This window comes from Podarcis pityusensis (assembly GCF_964106645.2).
Source record: "Podarcis pityusensis genome assembly, chromosome: 5".
In the NCBI taxonomy this organism is placed as follows: Eukaryota; Metazoa; Chordata; class Lepidosauria; order Squamata; family Lacertidae; genus Podarcis; species Podarcis pityusensis.
Window position 1 is genome coordinate 26011466 of NC_138032.1, and position 25582 is coordinate 26037047.

General features: G+C 40.3%; 1 protein-coding gene across 2 annotated transcripts in view; it reads left to right on the forward strand.

Annotated features, from left to right (window-relative positions):
* The window catches only part of PLOD2 (procollagen-lysine,2-oxoglutarate 5-dioxygenase 2), a 63603-nt gene extending 48153 nt beyond the window's left edge, over positions 1–15450 (forward strand). The window contains exons 11-20 of one of the 2 annotated variants that reach the window (XM_081007934.1): positions 710–814; positions 2217–2342; positions 4708–4849; positions 5993–6055; positions 9486–9599; positions 9971–10036; positions 10903–11007; positions 12034–12180; positions 13290–13415; positions 14828–15450. In XM_081007934.1, coding sequence (XP_080864060.1) covers positions 710–814; positions 2217–2342; positions 4708–4849; positions 5993–6055; positions 9486–9599; positions 9971–10036; positions 10903–11007; positions 12034–12180; positions 13290–13415; positions 14828–14983 — 1150 coding nt within the window. In that variant the 3' untranslated portion in view covers positions 14984–15450. The remainder of the gene's footprint in view (positions 1–709; positions 815–2216; positions 2343–4707; positions 4850–5992; positions 6056–9485; positions 9600–9970; positions 10037–10902; positions 11008–12033; positions 12181–13289; positions 13416–14827) is intronic. The other variant, XM_081007935.1, reaches the window with a different exon arrangement.
* Positions 15451–25582: the final 10132 nt, after the last annotated feature.

The following is a 25582-nucleotide window of genomic DNA, read 5'->3' on the forward strand; positions in this document are numbered from 1 at the left end:
GGTTATGTTTACCACTTACCTACCTGTCTGTCACATGGGGGATAATATTGTGATCAGAAATTAGAGTTGTACATAGAGGACAATGGTTGTATTAATATGTAATTTATATTTGCGTTCAGGAATAGGTATGGTAAATAGGTATCCGTAAATTGCTATTGTATTGTCAGATTTAATTTTCAACAAATAGGTGTACAGTTGTATTAATTGATGGCATTGTTATTAAGAATGATTTTTTTCATTTACTAGGAAGGGACAAGTTAATGACAGTGAATGTGAATTTAGAAAATATCTGGGGTTTTGAAAATATTGGGAATACAGCTCTCCAAATCTGGGAGAAATAGAAGAATTTCACTATGCAAATCTTCCAGAAGATGGACAAATTTCCCCAAATTGGTAGTAACATCACCTTCAAAAATCCAAGACATCTGTGCAAAGAGTGAGACTGATATTTTGAAAAACTTCCTTCTGGTGGATAGATAAATCAAGTGAAACCCAGATTGTATTATTAGCCATAAAACCTATTACTTTCAACTACTAACAGTTGCTTTAAGTAGACTTGTTTCAGGATTTGAGTTGCCAATTCAGGTAGCTATTAAGCAAAGGAACTTCTTAAATGCACACTGCAGCTGTATGCTTAAAACTATTATCATCTCTTTGGAATGGAACATGTTTGCAATGCTAATGCCTTGTGTGTCTCTTCCTTTTCAAGGGACATCTGTCGGCAGAATGAAGGATGCAACTATTATTTCAGCATAGATGCAGATGTTGTTTTAACGAACCCCAGGACTTTAAAACTCTTGATAGAACAGAATCGGTACGCTTATGGCAGGAGGGGTTGGGGAACTTATCAATTCTAGGTTCTTTTATTGGTTTCAGTGACTATTACAGGTTTGTTTAGTAATTCATTGAAATAGATTTCTCATGAAAGAAGATATACCGGGTGGCATCCAGTGGTGTTTATCTGCCGGTAGAGTAGATTTCCATTTGCGCAGCGGTGTTTCCCGTTCCTATCTCTGTACCTAAAAACTGTGGAGAGCTGCAGTGGGGGAGGAGAGGAAAATTACTTCTGCATCACTGGATATCGCCCATTATGTCTGGGCAGAGGAGAATATTAATGCACTTCTTTATGTGCAGACTTGCCTTCCATTATGACTTAGAGGGCTCTTTTAAATAATAATAATAATAATAATAATAATAATAATAATAATTTATTGGATTTTTACAGTTTTATATTCAATCAAACAACACAATATAACATTTGTCATATAAAAGAAAAAGAAATCCCCCCTTCCCCATGACTTCCCTCAACTTCCCCTTCTGGTTCTTTAAATATTTACTACTTCTGAGTATTTATTAACTTATTTTTATAATCTTACACCTTAATACTTGTATTTTCTTATCAGTTTTATACCAAATTTTCTTTCATGATTACATCTTACAGTCAATTTCATTCCATGTTGTCCTTACTTAACCGTTGATCTTATTTTCTTACTTGTGAGTGTTTAATGAAACCCTGCTAGTGAGTCCATATCTTTACAGTATTTCTGTAAATACATAATAAAAGGTTCCCAGTCTTTTTTTAAAAATTCTGATTTAGGGGGCTCTTCTTAATCATGTGAATGCTCTGTCATTGGTGGATATGTGCTGCCGGGATGGAGACCCTCTCCCCCATGCTTCTCTGCACATATTGCAGTAAAGGCACTTCCTTCAGCATGTTTGCTTTTTGATCACGTCAACTTTCTTGACTTTGACGACAATGTGTCTACAAGAGAGACTCAGTTTCACTATGTGTCAGTTAAGGCTTTAAAGAGCTATTTTATCATTCACACCATTAATCCATTTTATCCTGATTGGCAGCCCCTTTCCTAGACATCAGGCAGAGATCTTTCATCGCTATTCTAGCAGAAGCCTTTCAGTGGGAATGTGAATGATGGAATATAAGACTTTATGCATGCATGCATGCATAACATATACTCTTCGCTGAGCTATGGCCCTTGAAAATTCACGTTGCAGTTGTTGCTTTACAAATTCAGAATTCAGAAAGACTCGGTTTTTCTCACTATCCCAGAGGCAGTGACTGGAAGCAAAGAGGCCTATTTAGAATAAGTGACAGCTATTAACATCCGTCTCTTCCCCAGTTATAGAGTTCCTCCTTGTGATTGCCTCACATTTCAGTCTTTTTGTTAACTTTCAATGCAATCATGTTTTTAAAACAGAAAGATGATTGCCCCTCTTGTACTGCGCCATGGGAAGCTTTGGTCAAACTTTTGGGGAGCGCTGAGCCCTGATGGATATTATGCTCGGTCTGAAGACTATGTGGATATTGTCCAAGGAAACAGAGTGTAAGTTAACTGTTTGCTCTTTTGCATAGGTGCCGACTATGTGGGGTCCTGGGTGCCCAGGCACCCACAAATTTTAAATGAAAGGGCTGCTACCCCCCCTCCGATTCAACTTGGTGGCATGCGCACACTCTGGAACATGTTGATGTCACATTGACACACCCCTGTGATGTGCAGGAGTGACATTGGCACACCGCGAGTCTGCCAGAGTTGCACATGAGCACACCCCAGGCACATGCAATTCCACATACAGACATCCAACAGCTATCCCAATAGTAGTTGTTGAAAAACCACTTTGTTCATACTTTTTTTGATTTGGCACATATGTAAGTATTGATCATGTCTATACAGTGGTACCTCTGGTTATGAACCTAATTTGTTCCGGAGGTCCGTTCTCAACCTGAAACCATTCTTAACCTGAGGTACTTTAGCTAATGGGGCCTCCTGCTGCTGCCACATGATTTCTGTTCTCATCCTGAGGTAAAGTTCTTAACCCGAGGTACTACTTCCGGGTTAGTGGAGTCTATAACCTGGAGTGTTTGTAACCCGAGGTGTTTGTAACCTGAGGTACCACTGTATTCCAGCTTTGCTCCAAGGAGCTGCTTCGTGGCTGAGCAGAGAACTCACTGGGTAACCTTTGGCCAGTCATAGTCCACCAAACCTACCTCATATGGTGGTTGTGAGGATGAAATGGGGAGGAAGAGAACCATGTATGCCACCTTGAGTTTTTTGGAGGAATGGTGGGGTATAAAACATACATAACATGCCACATCAACGTATGTGTTAAATAAGTTGGTTCTGGGAGACAGACGGACACAATTGTGGTGGCTGTATTGACTATTGCTTCAGTGAGCATTTCTTAAAGTGAAGTATTTCTAAGACACAGTCAGCTGTGAGTGGTTTTCAGCCCCTTTTCGGCTAACTAATCCCTGTAACATGTTGGATACCCTGTGGATATCCTCAAAACCCGTCTCCATGCATGCCCCACAATAAAAGTAAAAAAATAAAAACCAAAGAAGAATCCGGTAAGAAGGACTTTATTTAATGCTTGTAAAGTTCTTCATAACCCTGGGTTGCAAAAAAGGGGGGGGGGGCTCTCGAGAGTGTGACCCACTTACTTTGAACTGCTTGCATTGACTGTGTATTAAATTCCTTCAGCATACCCCAAACAATTTACTTTCCCCATACTTCCCACATATTTCAGTTCCGGCTTTTTCCTCAGCCAGAAACCATAAAAGAAGGAATTAACTGATATTGTTATAAGCTGGCTATTATTGGGGGAATATTGGAAAACTAATAAAAAATTATTTGGAAAAAACAACAACCATAAAAGAAGTGACATATAAAGACGTTAGTTATTGGAAAGGCTGCTTTTAATTCTGTTTCCTTGTAATTGCCATATATTTTAATTTATAAGCTGATTTTGAAGACTATGTGCTCTGTCAATAGCTTTAATTGAATAAAAAATGGAAGGGAGATTTAAAAGTGAATGTTCTCAATTCAGCTATTTTCTGATTTTATTCTTGTATATGGGTCTGTGAGCGAGAAACCTGACCTGAAAAACAAGCAAAAAATGATTGATTTTGCTTGTTTATTGTTTGTCCAGCTTTAGAAACCCGCCACAGGGTCAAGTAGCGTTCTGGGACATGTGCTTCTACAGCTGGGTGTTAAATATAATTTTAGAATGGTTCAGTTTGTGCCTTTCTTCATGTGGTTGCATTACCAAATATTCCACAGTAACTTATTGGTCTCCTTAGTCTTGTTTACAAATGAATAATGTTCTCTCAGTTCTGTATAGTGGAGCTTTGTTGAGCTTCTCCGCAACAAGAGTAAAGGTAAAGGTACCCCTGCCTGTACGGGCCAGTCTTGACAGACTCTAGGGTTGTGCGCTCATCTCACTCTAGAGGCCGGGAGCCAGCGCTGTCCGCAGACACTTCCGGGTCACGTAGCCAGCGTGACGAAGCTGCTCCGGCGAACCGGCACCAGAGCAGCACACGGAACGCCGTTTACCTTCCCGCTATAAAGCGGTACCTATTTATCTACTTGCACTTAAGGGTGCTTTCCAACTGCTAGGTGGGCAGGAGCTGGGACCAAAAGACAGGAGCTCACCCCGCCGCGGGGATTCGAACCGCCGACCATGCGATCGGCAAGTCCTAGGCGCTGAGGTTTTACCCACAGCGCCACCCGCATCCCTAGCAACAAGAGTACAAATGATTAAAAAAAGGAATTATGCTCCATAGTATTTTCATCCTGTTTCATGAGTGGAAAATTCTCACCATAGGAAACAAATGATGAAAAAATGATGAAACTTGAATGAAATTCATCCAAGTGTATATTACACCCAACTCATTTTACCATTTTCCCCCAGGGGTGTATGGAACATCCCTTATGTGGCTAACATATATTTGATCAAAGGACAAACCCTCAGATCTGAGATGAAAGAGAGAAATTATTTTGCAAGGGACAGATTGGATCCTGATATGGCCCTCTGCAGGAATGCCAGGGAAATGGTGAGTTGCATGAGCTTTGAAAATGTCTCGCTACACTTTGGTTGTTCTTTCTTTCCAATTTAAAGTACTAGCCAATTTTTTTGTGAGTTACAATCACTTTTCTGACTCTTTGTTACCTCCTCACAATGGCAGCAGTTAAACCAATTCACATCACAACTTTTTGGCTTTGTGTATAGTTAACACTCATAAATATTGTGTGCTGCCTGTTTCTGAATGCAAAATTACTTGTGAACTTAATCAATACCTATTTCAAATGGTAATTGTAGCTCAGCACTGATTTTCTATTTTTTCTAAATTTTGTTCTTGAGTTAATAAACCATCGCAAATGCTTTATATTGTATGAAGGATACAATAGAACTGATGTCACATTATTAGAATTGTCTTTTTCAAGGGCAGGAATGATTGATCTTGTTATTTCAAGGCAGATTAAATTTTGCTAAACAGGACCAATGCTCCTTGTCGTTATTAGTGTTTAATGGATGCTAGCATTATGAGAACATATATGAATATCATTGCAATACAAATGTAAATCTGTATCTGTACTGATATCTACACTAGTTCCAGAGCAGAATCAAATGACAGCTATTTCCAGGCAATGTAGCATTGAAAAATAATTTTGCTGAATTGAACAAGAAAAGTTGGCAAGTATTGAAGTTTATTCCCTCCTTTAACAAGGCATGATTTTCTTTTGTTTGTACTCGTTCTGCAGAATAGTCCAATCAACATTCTCTTGTTCTCAACCTTTCCTGCATCAGTTATTGCAATCTGTGCTTACCATGTGCTCACGTCCAACTAATCTGACTTGGTGGCTCATCAGAAAAAGTCTTCTTTTTCTCATTCTTATGCTGTGAAGCAGCCTGGTACGAGCTTGTCTCTGTGTGTATGTTTTTAAAAATACATATACATATATATGTATATATTTGTTGCAGCAGATAAGAGGCTGAGAGTTCAAGCTTTTAACCCGTACGTTTTAAGCTTTGCTTAGAGCTGCATGGTGTCCGTAAATGGTATTTCAGAATACCAGCTTTTGATTAAAGGATCTTGTTTATCTAACATGGCAGCAGAAAGTGAATGCAGCTCTAACAGTGCGAAAGAGAGCAATGAAAGGTCAACTGATGTGGTCCTTCTCCTCCTTCGTTTTAGACCTTACAAAGGGAAAAAGGCTCCCCTTCTGCGGAAACATTCCATATGCTCAGACCCCCAAAGGTTTTTCTTTCTTTTCATTTTTTTACTCATTTATTACAATGCGGTTTTACTCTCCTAGAGGGAGGTGTCTCCTTCCACTCCCTGTATCCCAGTGATAACAGGGCATTGTTTTGTCTTGAGCTTTTAGCCCCATGGATACAACTTTTGCAAAAAAAATATGCTTTTTCCCTTCTGTGGCCGTTCAAAAGATTAAATCATGAATGGAAGGAAAACAGCTATCAGTGCTGCCCCACACAAACCTGTGTACAAGAATTCACACAGGGATATGTTGAGTAGGTTCTATAGATGGCAGTCAATTGGCTGCCGGCATTTACCTGACCTCCTGTCACCCTCATCGCTACAGTGTATTAGGAAAGGAAAGGCCGTTGTGATGCAGACATACTGGCAAAGCCAATTTAGCACTCTCTGCCTGGTTGGTGTGCACCAAACCAACTTCACCTCTTCCTTGTCCCTACTCTGTGGCATGCCCCACCAATGGGGCTGTCAGGAGGTCAGGTAAGTGCCACCACTCCAGTGACCACTGCTGATCGGCAGTTTTCATTATTATGCTTGCATAGGAGGTTGCCCAAAGCCTTGTGAAGCCTTTTGTCCAAATGGAAGAACATGCTTTTTGCTTCTTCTGTGTTTCACGTAAAATAGTGAGCAGAAGATGCCTTCTGCATGCAGGAGGGCAAATTTCAGCCCAAACAGTAGCACGTTTTCCACATTGTTGAGTTTGTAGACCAATATGCTAGTGTACTTAAACATACACCCAAAATTCTGATGTGCCATAATTGCCAAAAATCAACCTATCCTCATTCTTTTAATGCAAATCATTCTTGTGCTACAAGTCCCTGCTTCCTAGTTATATACATGTGAGAATCACAAATTTTGTGGTATCGTCTTAAGTAACAACTCATTTTAGCATTGACCATTGCTTCTAAGATTCAATCTCCATTAATTTCATTGTGGGCATCTGCTCATGTTCCATTGGGAATAATGGAGATTGAGGATTTTATTTCTGAACTTTCTTTGTCTTTCATTTAGCTATATCACTTTCACTTGTTTTGGATGTCAAAAGGCTGCATCCAATGGGTTTCACTCAGCTGACAGTAAAGCTTCTGCTGGCAGAATGGAAGGGAATGGATTTTTGGAAATTCCCTTCCCACGCTGTCCCACTTTCCAAAAACCCCAGAGGGACTCTTAACCCAGATTTAGAGGGGAAGAGAGGCTGCAGGGAGGGGATTAATTGCAGGAAACTCTTTCATTCCCTGAAGCCTTACAGTCAGCTGGTAGAACCCAAATTATGTGACCCTATTAATAAATAAATGAATGAATCTATGATTGGGGCCACTCCACATCATTCGAGAGGTAGTCCCACCATTAGCAAATAGAAGAAGCCACAGCTGTTAGCAGCATAATAAAGTCAAATTTCAGAATGATTTTTTTATGGAAGAGTAGAAAAAATAATGAAATGTAATGCCAAAATAGTCTTTAAGTCAAGAATCAAACAGTCATTCGTAAACTGCATACAGTTGCATACAATTTAATGGGCTCTTTCTAGTTAAAACTGGATGGAATTCAATGGCTTTTTGTTGTTGAGACAAAGTTACCCACACTCTGTTATCCACTGTAGCTGTAGGAACCAGAAAATCCATTGCTTAATAAGGGTTGCTTGCTGTTCCTTGTTCCCCTAATGCACATTTTTCAATATCTTGTTATGATTAAAACTGAAGCTCGCCCATGCTGTAAAAACAGAACATACTGTGGTTTCCCTACACTTCTCATGAGAAATTATGTCTTTAACGCAATGACATGGTTTTCAATACACCCACTGTCAAAAGCATGCTTTACCACTGTATTTCTACAGTTCTATGCTGACGCAACTCTATTGGAAGTAATGGAGCATAAAACCGGACAGTGGTGTGGTGTATTTTTGTAGCAGAGGGAAGTGTTACATAATCATCACTTAACTGTTTTTGGCAGAGCTTTTTTGATTCAGCTTTTCGTATTTATTGTTTAATAAGAGCCATGGGTTGAGTACATGTTTATTATGTTCATATTTTAAAAAAGAACATTACAACATTAAAAAAAAAAAATCCCCCCAAAAGACTTAAACCCAACCCTTATGTACTTGAGATAGTGTATCTGCCTCATTACTTATACAACATGGTCTGCGACAGAATTTGTTATGTCTACCTGGTAGCCTTCAGACGTTTTGGAATGCCAATCACAGCAGCTCCAGGTTTGAAAAGCTGCCCTATCCTGATCACTGAGGAAACTCAGAGACATCTGCTTCCTTAGAGACAGTAGCCACAGACCCAGAAGCAAACCAGGAAGTACCTCATTATAGGATAGGCCTGTATTGCCATGTAGGTTTGAAGTTACTATCACATATTTTGTTCAGTTGGTGCTGCTCCTGGCTGGTCCTACTAGCCTGCAAGAAAAGAGATCATCATCAACATGAGGACTGGTGTGGCTGATGTCTGGCTTGTAGGTGACCAGCATGCTGGCCATTCACAAAGCCACAAGTGTCACAAACAGCAAATGTCTTGAAGCACCATTATTCAAAATGGCAAGTGATTGGACTGTGACAAACGCAACAGTATCTTTGATCAGTTTGAAAATGTAGGCCTGTTTATATTGAAAAGGAAAACAACACACCTTCCCAATTTACTTAATTTGATTTGTTCAATTTAATATGAAGTTAATCAGTCCTACAAGGATCATGTGGCTTTTGCTACTGTTCCAGTTCATTTTGCTTTTCATCCTTCTTCAAGCATTGCACAGTGGTTTGTTGTTTTCATCATATTCATCAAAATAACTATTTGAAGGGGAACATTTTCATTACAGGTCAACTCGTCAAAGGATCTGGTAGGAAATGGGCTAAAATTGGCACTCTATAGAGCTCTGACACCTGCTTCTCTATTCATGTCTTTACCTGAATTCAACAGATCAATATTAGTTAAATATTTAGGACGTAAAACAACTACATAAAAATGTATAGAAGGAAATATACCCACTTTTCCTTCATAAATTAATCTGGTCACTCATCATCAGTTATATAAATGTATAGATATTAAGAACATAACTGAGATTGCTGTGTGTGGGTCTCTGATACAGGTCTGGATTGCCTTACGTTCAGGGCTTCTCCTCCCTACATTTTCATGAATTGGGAATGCTGTGTATGCATGGACTGCATGTAGAAAAGAAACAAATTGCCTCAGCCCATATCAGAATCCATGCTTTGTTTACTGACTATATCTGTCAGTAAGTGTGCAACATACATAGTTAGAATTTCAGATAAAGAGAACTGTAGTTTGTATATTCAGAATGGGGATGATAGTGAGTTTGGGCGAGGGGTATTAATATAGACTGGATAATATAGTTTCTTCTTTCTTTTAAATATTAAATGTAAACTAACATAAGGATGTTTTTTGTCTGGTGGTAGGGTGTCTTTATGTACATCACAAACAGACATGAATTTGGAAGACTTCTATCAACCGCCAACTACAATATATCTCACTACAACAATGATCTTTGGCAGATCTTTGAAAATCCAGTGGTATGTATCAAAGAATGCAATATAATTATTTTCCTCTCTTTTAACCCCCCCCCCCCGGAATAACCTCTTTCTTTTGTGAGCAAACAAATCACAAAATGCTTTCTTACATGGGGATCTTAATCCATTTAATTTTTCAACATTAACCTTCACTGCTTAATTTGAAAAAAAATCCTATGGGTTGTATCCAGCTAAGCCCTACTCAGACCCAACCCACTGAAATGGAACAAAGTTCGTCATGTTCATCAATTTTAGTGAGTCTGCTTTGAGTAGGACTATCCTTTGCTGAAACCCTACATTCTAAGCACTTCTGTGTGGGTTGTTCTCTCTCTCTCTCTCTCTCTTTAATCTAACAAACAAATCTTTGTTCTCAGGATTGGAAGGAAACCTACATAAACCCCAACTATTCAAAAATTTTCACTGAGCACATAGTAGAACAGGTAAGGAAAACCGCTATTTGGGGACTCACAAAGGGACTGAACTTCATTTATGAGCTGAACTAAAATACAAATGGGTTTTAACTTGGATTGGAGTGAGCTAATTATTTATGGGCTCTGTATGTGTTTCTGTAACTCCCACACCCACCTTAAACTTGGCAGCAGCACCACTAATAATGGAAACCACCTGGGGTTGAGGTGGCCCAATACTTCTCTGCTTTGACACTTAAAAACCATTTCTTCTTCAACAGACCTGGCTTTCCATGCCATGCTAATTTGTGCTCTCTCTCTCTCATGTGCATGTGGGAAGAATCAGCAGGTTAGCATCAAGAGTCCCATAAGCTTGGAGGAATGGAGTTGCTGGAAGCCTGGGCAGCTGTTCTTCACTACATTGTAGTGCCAGTCCTGCTAGGGGAAACCAAATTACCACAGCCGAAAACGTTCCTTTCCTCAAATATGGGAACACTGGGTAGATCAGTACAAATGTAACCTTCTGCTGTGGGTATTTGTGGGCACATGAGAGGAAACTGCTCTACAGTGACTGACCCAAGCAGCCACTGAAATGGTTTCTCCTTTCAGATAATTAGAGATTTCTCTGTGCTTTCTCTTACGTAGCTGGCCAAGTGCATGATGCAGAGCAACTGCTGCATAACTCTTGTTTCCACAAGCTAAAGGACAAGAAATGACATTTAAGAAACTAAACAAAATTAAAGGGGTCAGACTAGTTGCTGTAGTGATGGACCAAGGATTCCTGCAGTCCTCCTCCACCTTAGATTCAGAGATGTAAAGCATAAGCTACACAACAGCCTTATCTGGCACACAAAGGAGCACAAAATTCTAACACACAGGTTTATGTTTCCCACCTGTAGCCATGCCCGGATGTGTTTTGGTTCCCCATATTTTCTGAGACAGCCTGTGATGAACTGGTAGAGGAGATGGAACATTATGGACGTTGGTCAGGTGGAAAACACCATGTAAGCATAATAGTTGGAAACTTCTTTTAATTTATTTTTTATATGGGTTTTTTGAAAGTAAAGTATGTGCTGCTGACAAAAGGTGAGCACAATGCACATGCAGATGTCCCCTGTGGGAGGCACCTATGGGACTGTCATTGCAGGTGCACACATACACTCATCCAAGGGGGAGTTCATTGGGGCAGGATTGTGCCCAATGTTTCCATCAGGACTGCAAAATTTAATTTTAGATTGGCAAATGAAGCTTAGGGCTCATTTTAATCAGTGATATTAAGAGTTTTGGGCCACCTTATAAAGAAAACACTTTGGCTTTTATGTCACTATTTTCATTTATGGAAAAAATACCAAATACAATGCAATGATGACAGTATTATAGAAATAATGGAGATACAGTGTTATTTTTGTTACAAGTCCATTCATAATAGATCTACCTCAAAGTGCACAATTAGTTTTAGATCCAAATCCATATGACATTTTGACTTTGTAAATTTGATAAAGGGTTAGATTGTGATTTTTTTATTTATTAGGTTTCTTATTTACTCTTCAGCATGAGGTCCCAGGGTGGGTCCAGTTATGTTACTATAACAAATGATAAAAGAAAGGCCATCTTTACTATTTTCTTCAACATTGTAAGGCAGTTTACACTTTCTGTATATTAAAAAGCTCCTTTTCATTAATCTAAGATGGTTTTAATAATCAGCTGATAGTTTCAAGTGCTGTTTTTTTTTTAATGAAACATCTATTGATGTATTCAGCCACTACTGAATTATCTGGTGAGCAAAACAATGTATTGTTGTACCAATTCCTTACACAATACATTTGATGGAAGAAGAGATTGCCATTTTGGTCCCATAAAATAAGCCATACGACGAGTATATTTTTTCACTGGGATGTGTCTCAAGGTACCGGAGTATGAAAGCTTTAGAATTAGACAGGCATGTGCTACTTTACAAAGTGTCCCATATGATTTGAAAACATAACCTTATGCCCTATGTATCTGAACATCTCTGTGATGTCTTGTTTTAGGACAGCCGCATTTCTGGAGGATATGAAAACGTTCCAACTGATGACATTCACATGAAACAAATTGGGCTGGAAAGCGTGTGGCTACATTTCATTAGAGAATACATAGCGCCTGTAACACTAAAAGTGTTTGCCGGCTACTATACAAAGGTAGGTTAAAATGGTTATTAAAAAGTAAGACTTAAAGGCTCAAGCACAGGTGCAGTACCAAAACACAGAGTAGTCATGACAGACCCAGTATGTCCACCCCACAGGTCCTTCTGCCAATGTGGATGCACCAAGAACATGCAAGCAACAGGAGGGGGCATTGCAGAGACTAGGAGAGCTATTCATGCCTCTCCTATCCCTACTTCCGGGATGCGGGTGGCACTGTGGGTTAAACCACAGAGCCTAGGACTTGCCAATCAGAAGGTCAGCGGTTCGAATCCCCGCGACGGGGTGAGCTCCCGTTGCTCGGTCCCTGCTCCTGCCAACCTAGCAGTTTGAAAGTACCTCAAAGTGCAAGTAGATAAATAGGTACCGCTCCAGCGGGAAGGTAAACGGCGTTTCCATGCGCTGCTCTGCTTCGTCAGAAGCGGCTTAGTCATGCTGGCCACATGACCCGGAAGCTTTACACCGGCTCCCTCGGCCAATAAAGCGAGATGAGCGCCGCAACCACAGAGTCGGTCACGACTGGACCTAATGGTCAGGGGTCCCTTTACCTTTAAGGTTCTGGTATCCCCTGTCCCAGGAGACGGGCTGTACCTCAGGTTCAGAGCATTTGCCTTGCATGCAGAAACTTACCTTTACTATCCCTACTTCAGCTTCTGTACCATGCAAATTATTTAATTTCTGAAAAGCACGGGAGAGGAAAGTACTCTTTTGCTTGAGTCCTGTGTCCAGGTTTCCCACAGACATCAGGTTGGCGGCTGTGAAAAAAGGATGCTGGACTAAGATGAGCTGTTGGCCTGATCCAGTAGGCTCTTCTTATGTTCTCATGCACAGGAGCCAACATTAGACGCTAAATATTATTTATTCCATTTATCAATAGTTTCCTATGAAGTATGTGCTAGGTGAACTCTGTGTCTGCAGGCTCAGAATCTTTAAAAAAGGAAGAGAGAGACAAAAGTTGAGGACATCTGGAAGTGAAGGAGTTATTATAAACAGTGGGTGGGAGGAGATCCATGACAGTAAATCACAGATATTTATCATCACAGGGAGTAGGCTTGAGGGATTCCCATGAGCTATCCTTTCTTAACTGTCCTGTTATTTCTTTATAGGGCCATGCCTTGCTGAATTTTGTTGTGAAATACACTACTGAGAGACAACGTTCCCTCAGACCTCATCACGACTCCTCAACATTTACTATCAACATAGCTCTCAACAAAGTGGGAAGAGATTTTGAAGTACGTTTGGAGCAAATCTGTTTATTCCAGCAATGGCTTTCAACTTCTCTGACTCATTTCCCACTAAGCTTGCTTAGAAGTCCCAAATAAGAAAATGACACCACAATGATAATTCTTGGTTCTTTTAAAGTATTAGAACAGCGTTTCTTGCAGTGACAGTATAATTGCATCAAGCTGTGGTGATACGGCAGTTTAAGCAGACAGCTGTATTCAGTGTTGAAATCAGTGATACGAATATTTTGTATGGCTGGTGAAAGAGTTCCCTGTGAGGAGTGTCTTGTTGGAGAAGGAGATGGAGCAGATCCCTCACCAAAAAATTGCTTTCTTGAAGGATCATGTTACAAATAGTTTAAGACAGTGGCCAGCAGAAGGTAGATTGCAGAATGATTTGCAGTAGCTGGCACATGGCAGCAGTAAAAACAAAGTAGATACCACATCCCTCAGTTTTGCACAGGGTGGTTTAAGTAATAGAGGCAAAGTTCCCTTGTCTCTCCAAGTGGTAAGACTTGCTGCCTCGGAAACCACCCTCTTTTTCCTCTAGGTTGTTACCTGATTTCAGATACAGCATTTGAAGGGATGGAGTAGGCCTAGCGACCTCCCACTACTGATGCCTAGACTAGAAAAGCTATTGACCTGGTTGGCATGTAACGCTAAACCAAACAATGGCTTAGTACAGACTTCCTCAGCCTCAGCCCTCCAGATGTTTTGAGACTACAATTCCTAGCACCCCTGACCACTGGTCCTGCTAGCTAGGGATCAAGGGAGTTGTAGGCCAAAAACATCTGGAGGGCCAAGGCTGAGGAAGCCTGGCTTAGCAGAAACAAGCACATGTGTTGATTCTTGGCATGCAGATCACAGCTGCTGCTGCTGCTGCTGTGCTATCCAGCGCTAAGTCATAGTTTGTGTTAGTGCTACATCCAAAGCCAGGCTCATGATTTGTTTCACTCCGGACAAACCATGAGTTGTAACCAAAGTTTGTTCTTGGTTAACTGCTTGTGGGTTTTCTGGGGTAGATAAACTACACACCCAGGTTTGAATACAACACTAAGCCAAACCATGGCTTATGCCTGGGTGGAACAACTGCAGGATCAGGTGCGTAGTAGTAGCTGCAACCTTTGCTCCAGGAACACACATGTTAAGGCATGGTTTGACTTAGTATTTGATGCAAACAGGGCCAGTATCATCTATCATGCAATTTCCACAATGATGTTGACCTACATATGAATTAGAATGGGGAAATGTTAAGGTGTGTTATTGTTCAAATGCAGTGTATTCCTGGTGCAAATTAATGCACTTGGGATTGATTGCACTTCTGATTATTGTCTTGGGCTTTATACCAAAAAACCCTCCCAGTTCCTATTGATTTCTTGCCAGATGGTGATTTAAAGACTTTTGTTTCTGATTTTTTACAGGGAGGTGGATGCAAATTTCTGAGGTACAACTGCTCCATAGAATCACCCAGGAAAGGATGGAGTTTCATGCATCCAGGAAGACTTACGCATTTACATGAAGGACTTCCCATTTTGAAAGGAACAAGATACATCGCAGTATCATTTATTGACCCTTAATCTTATTTCCCTGGCCTGTTACAGACAACGTTTGGCAATCTATGACAAACTCTTATTTATAGTTCTACTCCCAGAAGATGGTGACAAAAGAAACTTCTTCTAGATTGCTGCTTCGCTTTGGGCTAAAAGAATGAGCAGGAAAAGAAACCCAAACTCTTAAAAAACAATATAAACCTTCAAGCATCTGATCTGAGCCTTGAGTTGCAAAGTTAAATAATAATAATTTCGCTCCCTTGTGAAAAGGGAGTCTAAAAGGAAAGGGGAAAATCATTGATGCCGATGATCCATAAAACTTTTCACATGGGTTTTCCATCCATTACAATAACATTATGAATATGTCTTTTGTACATATCTTGATTAAAGAAAGAAATATTTGCATATCCAGCTATCTATGAATATTCTTCTAAGAAAGAAGTGCATGATAGATAAATGCAAAGCATTGGCAAAAATACACATATGGGTACTTTTTTTTAAAAGCCTTTAAAAGAAGAAATCCTCAACTTGGAAATCTTTTCTTCTTACCAAGTGTCCTTTGATCAGGCTGGGAACTATTCTGCAACTTTTTTTTTTTTTTTTTGGCATCAGTTCAGTGCTGGAAATCCAAGCTCTCTTTTTTGCAAACTTTCTAATACCAAAATGTCTTGGGAAACCAAATTTGTCTACTCTTATTTAACACTACTTGAATTTTGTATCAGGAGATCAAGAAGTTGAAGTTGCTCTTTTATAAAACGTGCAGGGTTTTGACTTGCCTTTGTTTTTTAAGGGATCAGTTTAAAATTATTCCTGCTGTGCCTACTGTTTGTAATTTAAAGGTTACACTTGAAAAAAAAAAAAGAATGTTGAAGCATGAAACCTGAGGTGCTAAAATGCACATATTTTCTAAGTTTTATGGAAAATAAAGAAGTCTTTAAATTAAGAAAAGTTTTTGGTGTGTCTGCTTTTAAAAATATGCAGTGTTTGGTTTCTGTTTTATAAGCAGAGTATGATAGCTTTTATTACATTTTGGAGTGTGTTCAGTAAATTGACAAATGTTTTAGTAAAGGTAAAGGGACCTCTGACCATTAGGTCCAGTCGTGACCGACTCTGGGGTTGCGGCACTCATCTCGCTTTCTTGGCCGAGGGAGCTGGCATACAGCTTCCGGGTCATGTGGCCAGCATGACTAAGCCGCTTCTGATGAACCAGAGCAGTGCACGGAAACGCCGTTTACCTTCCCGCTGGAGCGGTACCTATTTATCTACTTGCACTTTGACGTGCTTTCGAACTGCTAGGTTGGCAGGAGCAGGGACTGAGCAACGGGAGCTCACCCCATTGCGGAGATTCGAACCGCTGACCTTCAGATCGGCAAGTCTAGGCTTCTGATTGGCAAGTCCTAGGCTCTGTGGTTTAACCCACAGCGCCACCCGTATCCTGACAAATGTTTTACATCTTAACAAATGTTTTACTTTTCAGAAAAGCTATTTGTCTTGCATCCCCCACATCAGCAGCCACCACTGTGGAAAAGATGCAATAGTCTAGCTTGCTGAAAACTACAGTAAGAAGAAACCTAACCTACTTTTCAGGGCAGCTTGGTTGTTTCCTAGTTTACCATTTCCTAGTTTACAGACTGCAAAAGAGTGCTGGTTTAGTGGATTCTCAGCTCTGGCCAGATTCCTTTAAATGTGAACTCTACCAAATGACTGGCCTCTTTTAATAAGATTTATGCTGCAAGTTATGAAACTCAAACATCTCTGTGTGATCGTGAAAGTGATTTTTGTTTTCATGAGGTTATTTCTGGCATTACACTGTGATCTGTTAGGGTAGCGCAGCACCCTGTGGTGGCCCACCTAGCGGAGTTACCGTAAAAGAACTGTATTTATTAAAACAATCTCTACTGAACTCCAAGCAAAGTGCTTCAGACTGCTTGGGCAGGCCCTAATGATTAACCGTTGGAGCTCCCAAATTAAAATGAACAATTTTATTTACATCCCCCCCTCCCAGTACGAGTGATTTATGATGTATACTTTTGCTTCTGCATTTAGTCATTCAAAATATATTTCTTTTTACAATAATGGTTCCAAAGTTCAGAGCCCTGTGGGCTATGATGGTCTGCATAGTCACCAAACAGCCATTTAGTCAGTATTATCATTTAATAATTTATTCCCTACCTTTTTCCCTGACAGGGACTCAGTCACCATTGCCCATCACCATTCCAGGCAGGGCTCCAATATATTATGTTCCACAGGTGTTATTTTGTTTTGCTCAAGAAAAATACATTAGAACATAAGAACTTGCTGGATCAGCTTAGGTACCTTGGGTTACCATGTGAAAATGTTTGTCTATAACCAGGCCTTTGGCTGATTAACATTCTATGGCATTTTAAATGTGTTTGTGAGAGGAGGGTTTATTGGTTTTGCTTTGTTTTATCATGTGTTTTGTGTTCTCATTTTGTATTTTTATGCTGTAAACCATCCTGTTATGTTCGGATGAAGGGTGGTGAACAAATTTAATAAATAATAATAATGTCAGTAGCCTAGCCAAGCCAACATCCTGTACTCACAGTGACCACTCAGATTCCTGAGGGGAACCGTCAAAAAGGACCCAAGGACAAGAATACTCTCCTCTCCTGTGGTTTCCAGCATTACTGGAATTCAGAAGCATTACTCTGGTAGAGTACAGGGTCAGGTTTAAGGTGCTGGTTTTGACCTTTAAAGCCCTATGCGGACTAGAACCCTCATACTTATGGGACTGCCTCTCCTGGTATGCCCCACGGAGGACCTTAAGGTCCATAAATAGCAACACTTTGGAGGTCCCAAGCTTCAAGGAGTTTCAACTAGGGCCAGGGCCTTTTCAGCTCTGTCACAAGAGACTAGGGCCCTGCGGGATTTGACATCTCTCTACAGGGCCTGCAAGACGGAGCTGTTCCACCTGGCTTAGACTCACTCTGACCCCTTATATGGGATTTGGTATATAAATTTTCCCTTGGCTTTTTTGCTGGCCCATGTAGGACCAGCATGGGTAGCTGGCTCGGGTGAATATCTGATGTTTCCTCCCTTTATGGTATTGATTTATGGGCTACTACTAAAATGAGGCTGCATTTTAAGCTGTGTTTTAAGCCGTATTTTAATTGTTTATGTTTGTTTGTTTGTTTGTTTGTTTGTTTTCCTATTACATTTTATTGTAATTCATATTTGGTGTTAGCCGCCCTGGCCGGGGAGGGCAGGATATAAATAAAAAATTATTATTATTACTGCCTCAGACCACAGTGGCAGAGCATAGCCATCATGGCAAGTAGCGATTGATAGGCCTATCCTCCATGAATTTGCCCAATCCTCTTTCAAATCCATCCACATTGGTGTCATTGACTGCCTCCAGTGGGACCAAGTGCCTGGGTTTAACTATGCACTGTACAGAAATCCCCCAGTGTAGTCAAAAGGTGGAACTATTTGCCTGTCTGGCATCACTTCCTCACAAATGACTTTGAGGGTGCAATCGTAATACTTGGTAGGGAGGGGCAAGGCTTGGCAGAATGGCTGATCTGCTGCCACATCCAGATCCCTGCTGCTTGCACTGGCTTAGGATGGAAGGTGAGGAGCAGGAAAAGTCTGCATGTTTTCCTGGCACAGATGCCTCAGGTCTGCCACTTTTCTGGCCTTGATTCCAAATGGATGCTGTGAACCTGATTTAAGGTAATAATAATAATAATAATAATAATAATAATAATAAAACAAAGTTGTAATTCCATGGTCACCACATATGACATTTTAACCTGCAGTCCTCAAGTCAAACTTATCCCAAGAATAGTAAGAAACATGATGTCATTCTGTAGCAAGCACCTTAGAAAACCTCTTTATCTCGTCTAATCTGTTACACAGCTTCTAGGTAAGGAGCAAACAGAAAAAGAGGGGCAGGGAGGGTGGGCAATGGCTAAGCTGACCTCCTTGCTGGCTTCCAGGCCTTTATATCATTACTCAAGTCTGTGCAACTGCAGCAAAACCATGCTCTAGAAAGGTTCCAGATGCAAGAATCATGGAGGCCTCCACTCTCTAAACTCAAGACATTTGTCAGTGGTGGACCTTGGCATCTCAAATTTCAGTGGTGTCCTGTGCAACGCCAAAATCCATTGCCCCCCGCCTCTCACAGTCCATTGGACGTCATAGTTGCAGCACTCGCTGCAGCACCCCAGAAGCTCTGTGTCTGATTTGACCAAACTGGTTGTGTTCCCCTAGATCAGCCTTTGCTTCTGTACTTCTTCCAGACATGATGAAGGACAAGAGACAACAGTGGTCAGGGATGATGGAAGTTGTAGTTCAACAACATTTGGAGGGCCACAGGTTCCCCTTGGCTTATGTGAAACATTCATTTTAATGACTGCAGTTATATTCCTAGTACATATTTATGTTTGGTACATTTCGTTTATACTTAAATATGAGTATGTATAAAAATATGAGCAGACATTACACCTATACAGAGTTTTAAAAATATAGAGGTTGAGTTCACACAGTGTTGGTTTATCTGAGCTTTAGGAATAATTGTGTGAACTAAAAGCAAATCATTCCTCTGTATTTATTTTAAATCTAAAAGGAACCAAGCCACAGCATTGGGGAGGTGGGGCAGAATACATTTCTATTCAGGGCTCCTGAGGAGAAGAAAATCAGAATCCTCCCGTAACTTCAAAGAAGCTATTTTCTGACCCAATGTGAAAGTTTCATAGTTTCCACAGGAACAGATGAATGGAACTATTGCATGACCAAATGCCCAGAAAAGGTACGGAAGGAATATAGTTGAAGAACCACATCAATTTTGCAAGGTTTATTTTTGCTACCTGCCTATTCCTGCTTGGTTTATTTTGAACAAATTCAAGGGCATAATCCACCCACAGTAAGGGAGTTTTCAGCTCCATTGGTTTTTCAGTCTGAGAAAGTTAAATACACACTTAACTCTCTCATAAAATCAATAGTACTGTATTTAAAAGTGTGTGCCTTTGTCTGCATTGTGGTGAAGTTTTATAAGTAAACAAGCTTAAACTTAATAGCAAGGAGTCAGGTGTTCAACCCAATAACTACAAAAAAAGCTTTTCCAAACCATTTCTCCATATTTTTGTTATATTTCATGGCTTTGCTGTACTATGTTTTTAAAAGTCAGTTTTGAAAAGGGGTTTGGAAGTATCCTTCATTTTCAGCAGGTTTAAGAAATGTCAGACATGATGTGAAGGTAAAGTAGAACAAATTTGCAAGAAGGAACACAGAACTCTACAACCTGCTACAGATTAAACCCTAATGTCTGCGTTATGATTTAGATTTACTTACACACACAGCACATTACACTTGGGCTAAGACTTGCCTCTTAATTGTTTCCAACACAATAAACATCACTGGGTGCATCTACAACAAGTAAAACTTTATTATTATTATTATTATTATTATTATTATTATTATTATTATTATTTCAAAGTGTTGTATATCACAAGCAGCTCAGCTTTCCTCTTGCTGAAAATCATTCACATGCCTTTTCTTCTTTGCACAACCAGGGTCAGACTTCACTTCCTCCAACTAAATTAAACTTTCTTTTTAAGGAAATTGTCTAGCAATGCAAGTACAACATTGTAACATGCAAGTACAGGAGGAGATGAAAACCGACTGACCTTCAGTTCACTGATGATCAACAAAAACAAAATCCCCAAATAAGGATTAGCTGAGGCCAGGGATCTTATGAGTTGGAAGTTGGCTGTGAAATCCAAAAAGTTGACCATTGGGATGTTCTGTTTTGGCATGCAGCTCACACAACAAGCAACAAACTTCCTTGTTGGAGTGTGTGCTTTTTTAAATGTCAACTGTATGAAACTGGCTGCAAATATCAAGCATAAATAAATGAATGGCTTTGACATCTAGAAGAAGAGATACATGTAAATCAAGTCCTGTCAGCTAGCCTCTATCTTATCCTCAATATATATTTCTTGGGCATAGAATTTCTTCACAGGCTGCCGAATTTTCCCACCACAAAGTTCCATTGACCCCTTTCCTATATTAGACTTTTTCTTGAGAGAGCTTTCCAAGAGCAAGATTATTTATATAGGACACATTTGTATTGAAAATATTTGCCAGTTTTTCCACAGGAGAGTAATGAGTATCTGTTACTCAAATTTCTGGAGACACAAACTGGCCTCCAGTTTAAATTTCTGCATGGTCTGACTCTAAAGAAAACAATTGTTGATCATATTTGTATATCCTACACTTCTTCAAGAGAAGTTATTTAAGAAAAGTTATTTTCCTTTTTTAAAAAACCAAACTCATCCTTTTGAAGGGGATTAATGGGTAAGAGGTGACTCTGTGAGCTTTATGGCTGAGTGTATAGTTGAATCTAGGCCTCTGCAGATCCAGTCCAACACCCTATCCCCTGTACAACATTGCCTGTCCCTATCCAAGTAAGGTAGTGCAATTATTGAACCAAGGCACTACAAACAGCATCTCAATATTGAAAACACCCATGAAATAAGCTGTCCTCTTCTAAAATAACTGAACAGGCTGTCCATTGTATGTTCTTCCATCGTAAGATCTTCCCATGCTGCTGGCCATGTGCTGAGGAGAAGAAAAGTGTTCTTGAGGTTGTTCCTATTCCTGTTGATATTGTCAGAACTAACACTGACCTCTTTGTTTCCTCAGCAAGATAGCTGTGAAGTACCCTTCCCATGTTTCTGCATAAGTCTGGGCCTTAGCCTATATCGGTACAGACCAGAAGCACCAAACCTTTCTCTAGGTCTTCACCAAGCCTTGCTAACAAGAAGCCACTCTGTGCAAGCAATTGGCTCCAGGGACAGGGACAGATTCATAGCATGTCCATAAAGCAGATTTGACCAGACCAGGGGTCTGCAACCCGCGGCTCCGGAGCCGCATGTGGCTCTTTTACACCTTTGCCGCGGCTCCGGGGTGGATACTAGCGAGGGGAGGAGGCGCATTGTGCGCCCCAACACTCCCCACTGTGGCGGGCGCTGTACTGACTGTGACGTCGCACGGGGGCGGTGCATGCGTTAGTCATGCACCGTCCCGACGTCACCTTCCCGCCCGCCTGCCCGCTACATTGTAAGGGACATGTACACTGGTCACTGCATTGAAAGGGGGCATGTACGCTGGTCACTGTTTTGAAGGGGAGTGAAGAACACACACACACACAAAAAGTAACTTGTTAATTTAATGTTTATTTCTATGAGGAGGAGTAATTCTGAAGGGTCAAACAAAGAAATAATTAAAAAAGTGACAAAAAAGTTATTTTTATAATGACGAGTTTTGCGGCTCCCAGTTTTTTTTCCTTCAGAAACGGGTCCAAGTGGCTCTTTTTGTCTTAAAGGTTGCAGACCCCTGGACCAGACCATCACGAAACTGCATGAGAGGACACAATTCGGGAGGTGTGGTAAGTGGAAGTTTCTTTTTTCTTTCTTCTTTCACTCAGCAATTTTCCCTTTTATGGAACTGCATTCAGCGAGAATCCAGTCTACGTGTATTGATCACTCTTGCTGGATAGGGTGATTGGGCAAAGTTTGTAGTCATCTGAAAAGATTTCCTTCCAATAATTAACCGTGCAAATGATTTTAGTGGAGAGAATATATTAAAATTCAATTGAGACTTGGCATGGCTTCCTAAGCCTGGAGGGGGAAAGCACAATATTGAAATTGCAATCAATTTTTTCTACATATTTAAAGATTTTCTCTGCATGTTGATTTGCAGTAATTAAATTCCTGTAGTAAAATGCAGTGCTCGGTGTAATGATAATTTTTTTCAGCTCATTATTACAGAGGATAGATCCAGAGAACCAAATAATTAAATGCATGATTCTTATTCATTTTGCTGAATCTATTAGTAGGAGTGGAACTTTCCTTCCTGATGCTGTTTCTGTGGAGGAGGCAGCGCTGTAACCCTTTCTAGGGATGTAGGAAAAGTTACACAAACATTTTCAGTTTGCAAATAGATCAGTGCAAAATGTATGACAAACTATTTTAACAAGCCACGCACTAAATATAAACATGAGTGCTAAATGTAACTGGAGCATTAGCAAGAACATGACTATATCATGAATGTAACCATAAATGACTATTGAGGGACGCAGGTTCAACCATCTTTCTGTTCCATCTGAAGCAAGTGAGGTGCTAGACTGGGGTTTGGGGGCAGTGAAGGGCTGGCTGTGGGTCAATTAACTGAAGCTGAATCTTGAAAATTCTATGCTATGTGCTATGTGTTCCAAATTCTCAGGTCTATGAGGTGGGAACACAAGTCTGTTTTGGATATTGTAGTACTATCCTTGAATGTGCAGGTCTGTAGCTTGCGAGATCACATTCACCCGGTGCTCTACCAGCTGCACTGGCTCCCGGTGGAGTACAGGATCAGGTTTAAGGTGCTGGTTTTAACCTTTAAAGCCCTATACGGCCTAGGACCCTCATACCTACGGGACCGCCTCTCCTGGTATGTCCCACAGAGGAACTTACGGTCTTCAAACAAAAACACCTTGGAGGTCCCAGGCCACAGAGAGGTTAGGCTGGCCTCAACTAGAGCCAGGGCTTTTTCGACTGTGACTCCGATCTGGTGGAACGCTCTGTCACAAAAGACTAGGGCCCTGCGGGACATGACATCTTTCCGCAGGGCCTGCAAGGCAGAGCTGTTCCACCAGGCCTTTGGCCAGGGCACAGCCTGACTCCCTCCTATGGCAATCCTCACAGAACTCTAGCCGAATGGTTGCCATTAATCTGATTGGAATTAATTTTATAATGAAATGATTTTAGAATGTTTTATCATTTTACTGTTGTTAGCCGCTCTGAGCCCGGCTTCGGCTGAGGAGGGCGGGATATAAATAAAAATTTATTTATTTATTATTATTATTATTAATATTATTATTATTATTGGTACTCCCAGATCTAGCACAGTCCTGGAAACCAAAATGTCCTAAGTAGTTGGGAGTGCCTATTTTCAGCTATGCCTGGTTCACCAGCTAGAGTCCCCTTTGGACAGAGGTGACTTGTCCACTGTACTCCTTGTGCTCCACATTGCATTATAGCGACACACTCTATAAAGGGCTGACCTTGAAGACAGCTCAGAAACATCAACTGGTCCAAATTGAAGCAGCCAGATTACTGGCTAAGGTTCCATTTAGAACTAAGTAACTGCTCTCATTCTGAATACAACACACTGTATTTTCAGTCTAGTTGCATTTCGGCTCACTTGATAAATTTGTTAACAACCGTTTGAGAAATTTCTTTGTTAATCTCATTTTCCCAGGCTTATTGCCAGCAACTCCTTCTCCCCAGGCTTGAGCACACTTCTTCGGATTTGTCATTGATGCTTAAAATCAACTCCACTGGAATTTCTCTTTCATTTGCTTTCTATTTGATAATCTTATTTCATTGACTGCAGTATTTAACAGGCATTAGTCTTTTTTATACGTTAGGCCCGCTGCTTTCAATTGCTCTGCATGTTGGGTTGACAAGAGTAAACCTCTGTCCACTTCAGATCTGCAGATAATTGTCAGGGGGGTTTTCTTTTAACATCTGATGATGGGTTGTTTCTTTAACCCAAATCTTTGCCCAATAGACCATCTAGTCTAACCATCTGCTTCAAAGCACAGCATTCTGTATGACCCCGGCAATTCTTTTTCCAACTACTCTTTGTGAAACACCTCCAAAAGACAAACTCTACATTCACCAGTTTAGGGCAGCTGGCTATTTAACAACCTTTAGGATATGAAAGCTTTGACTTAAGGCATTTTTTTAAAGCATGTGCCCAGAGATGCTCAAATCAAGGAAATGGTAGCTTCTGGATTGAAGGTTAAGATGCATCGAAATAAACCATGAGAAGGTCTTATTCCATGAGGATAAAACTATTTCAGATATTAATATTGTGTAGCTTGAAGCAATTGGATGAATAAAAGCTGACTCCTCTTGGAACAAAAATTGCCCAGATCCATAAATATGTTCCAAAAGCTTTACTCACAGAACTTTCTTCAAAATAGAACATAAAACAAATAATGACCAAATAGTTGTGTGATATCATGTGCATGTCCAGCACAGGTAAAAATTGAAATAGCTCTAAACCTTGGCAACTGTAGTTCGTGAAAGATCTCTCAACAACTCTTAGCACCCTTAACAAACTACAGATTCTTTGGGAGAAGTTTTGGCTATTAAAGTGATATAAGAGTGCTTTAAATATATAGTGTAGATGTGACCAGAATCTGAGGAAAAGAAGAGTCCTTCCTCATCACTGGACATGTGTGCTACCACTGTCTTCTTGACCTAGAAGTCTTCTAACCAGTGTTCCATAGGGAAAGTCCATCTTATTTTCCAAAGAAATTGCCTGGGTCTTTCTTCAGTGACTTCCCAACACTGTTTATTTGTCTTTTTAAGCACAAATGCAAAGAAGTGCACATTAATATTCTGTTGAACTGATTTTTTTCTTGAAAAATTTCCCTCTGTAGCTGTTCTGGATTTTATAGTCAAAATTATGCTCACTAAGCCCTTGGACATGCCAAAAGTTTGTGTGGGGGGGCACTGTTAATGTGAATCACTTTAACAGTGGGAAGAAATATATCAAAGTTCTTTTTATCAAACTGAGCTGTGTAATAAAATAAAACAAATGTTGGTA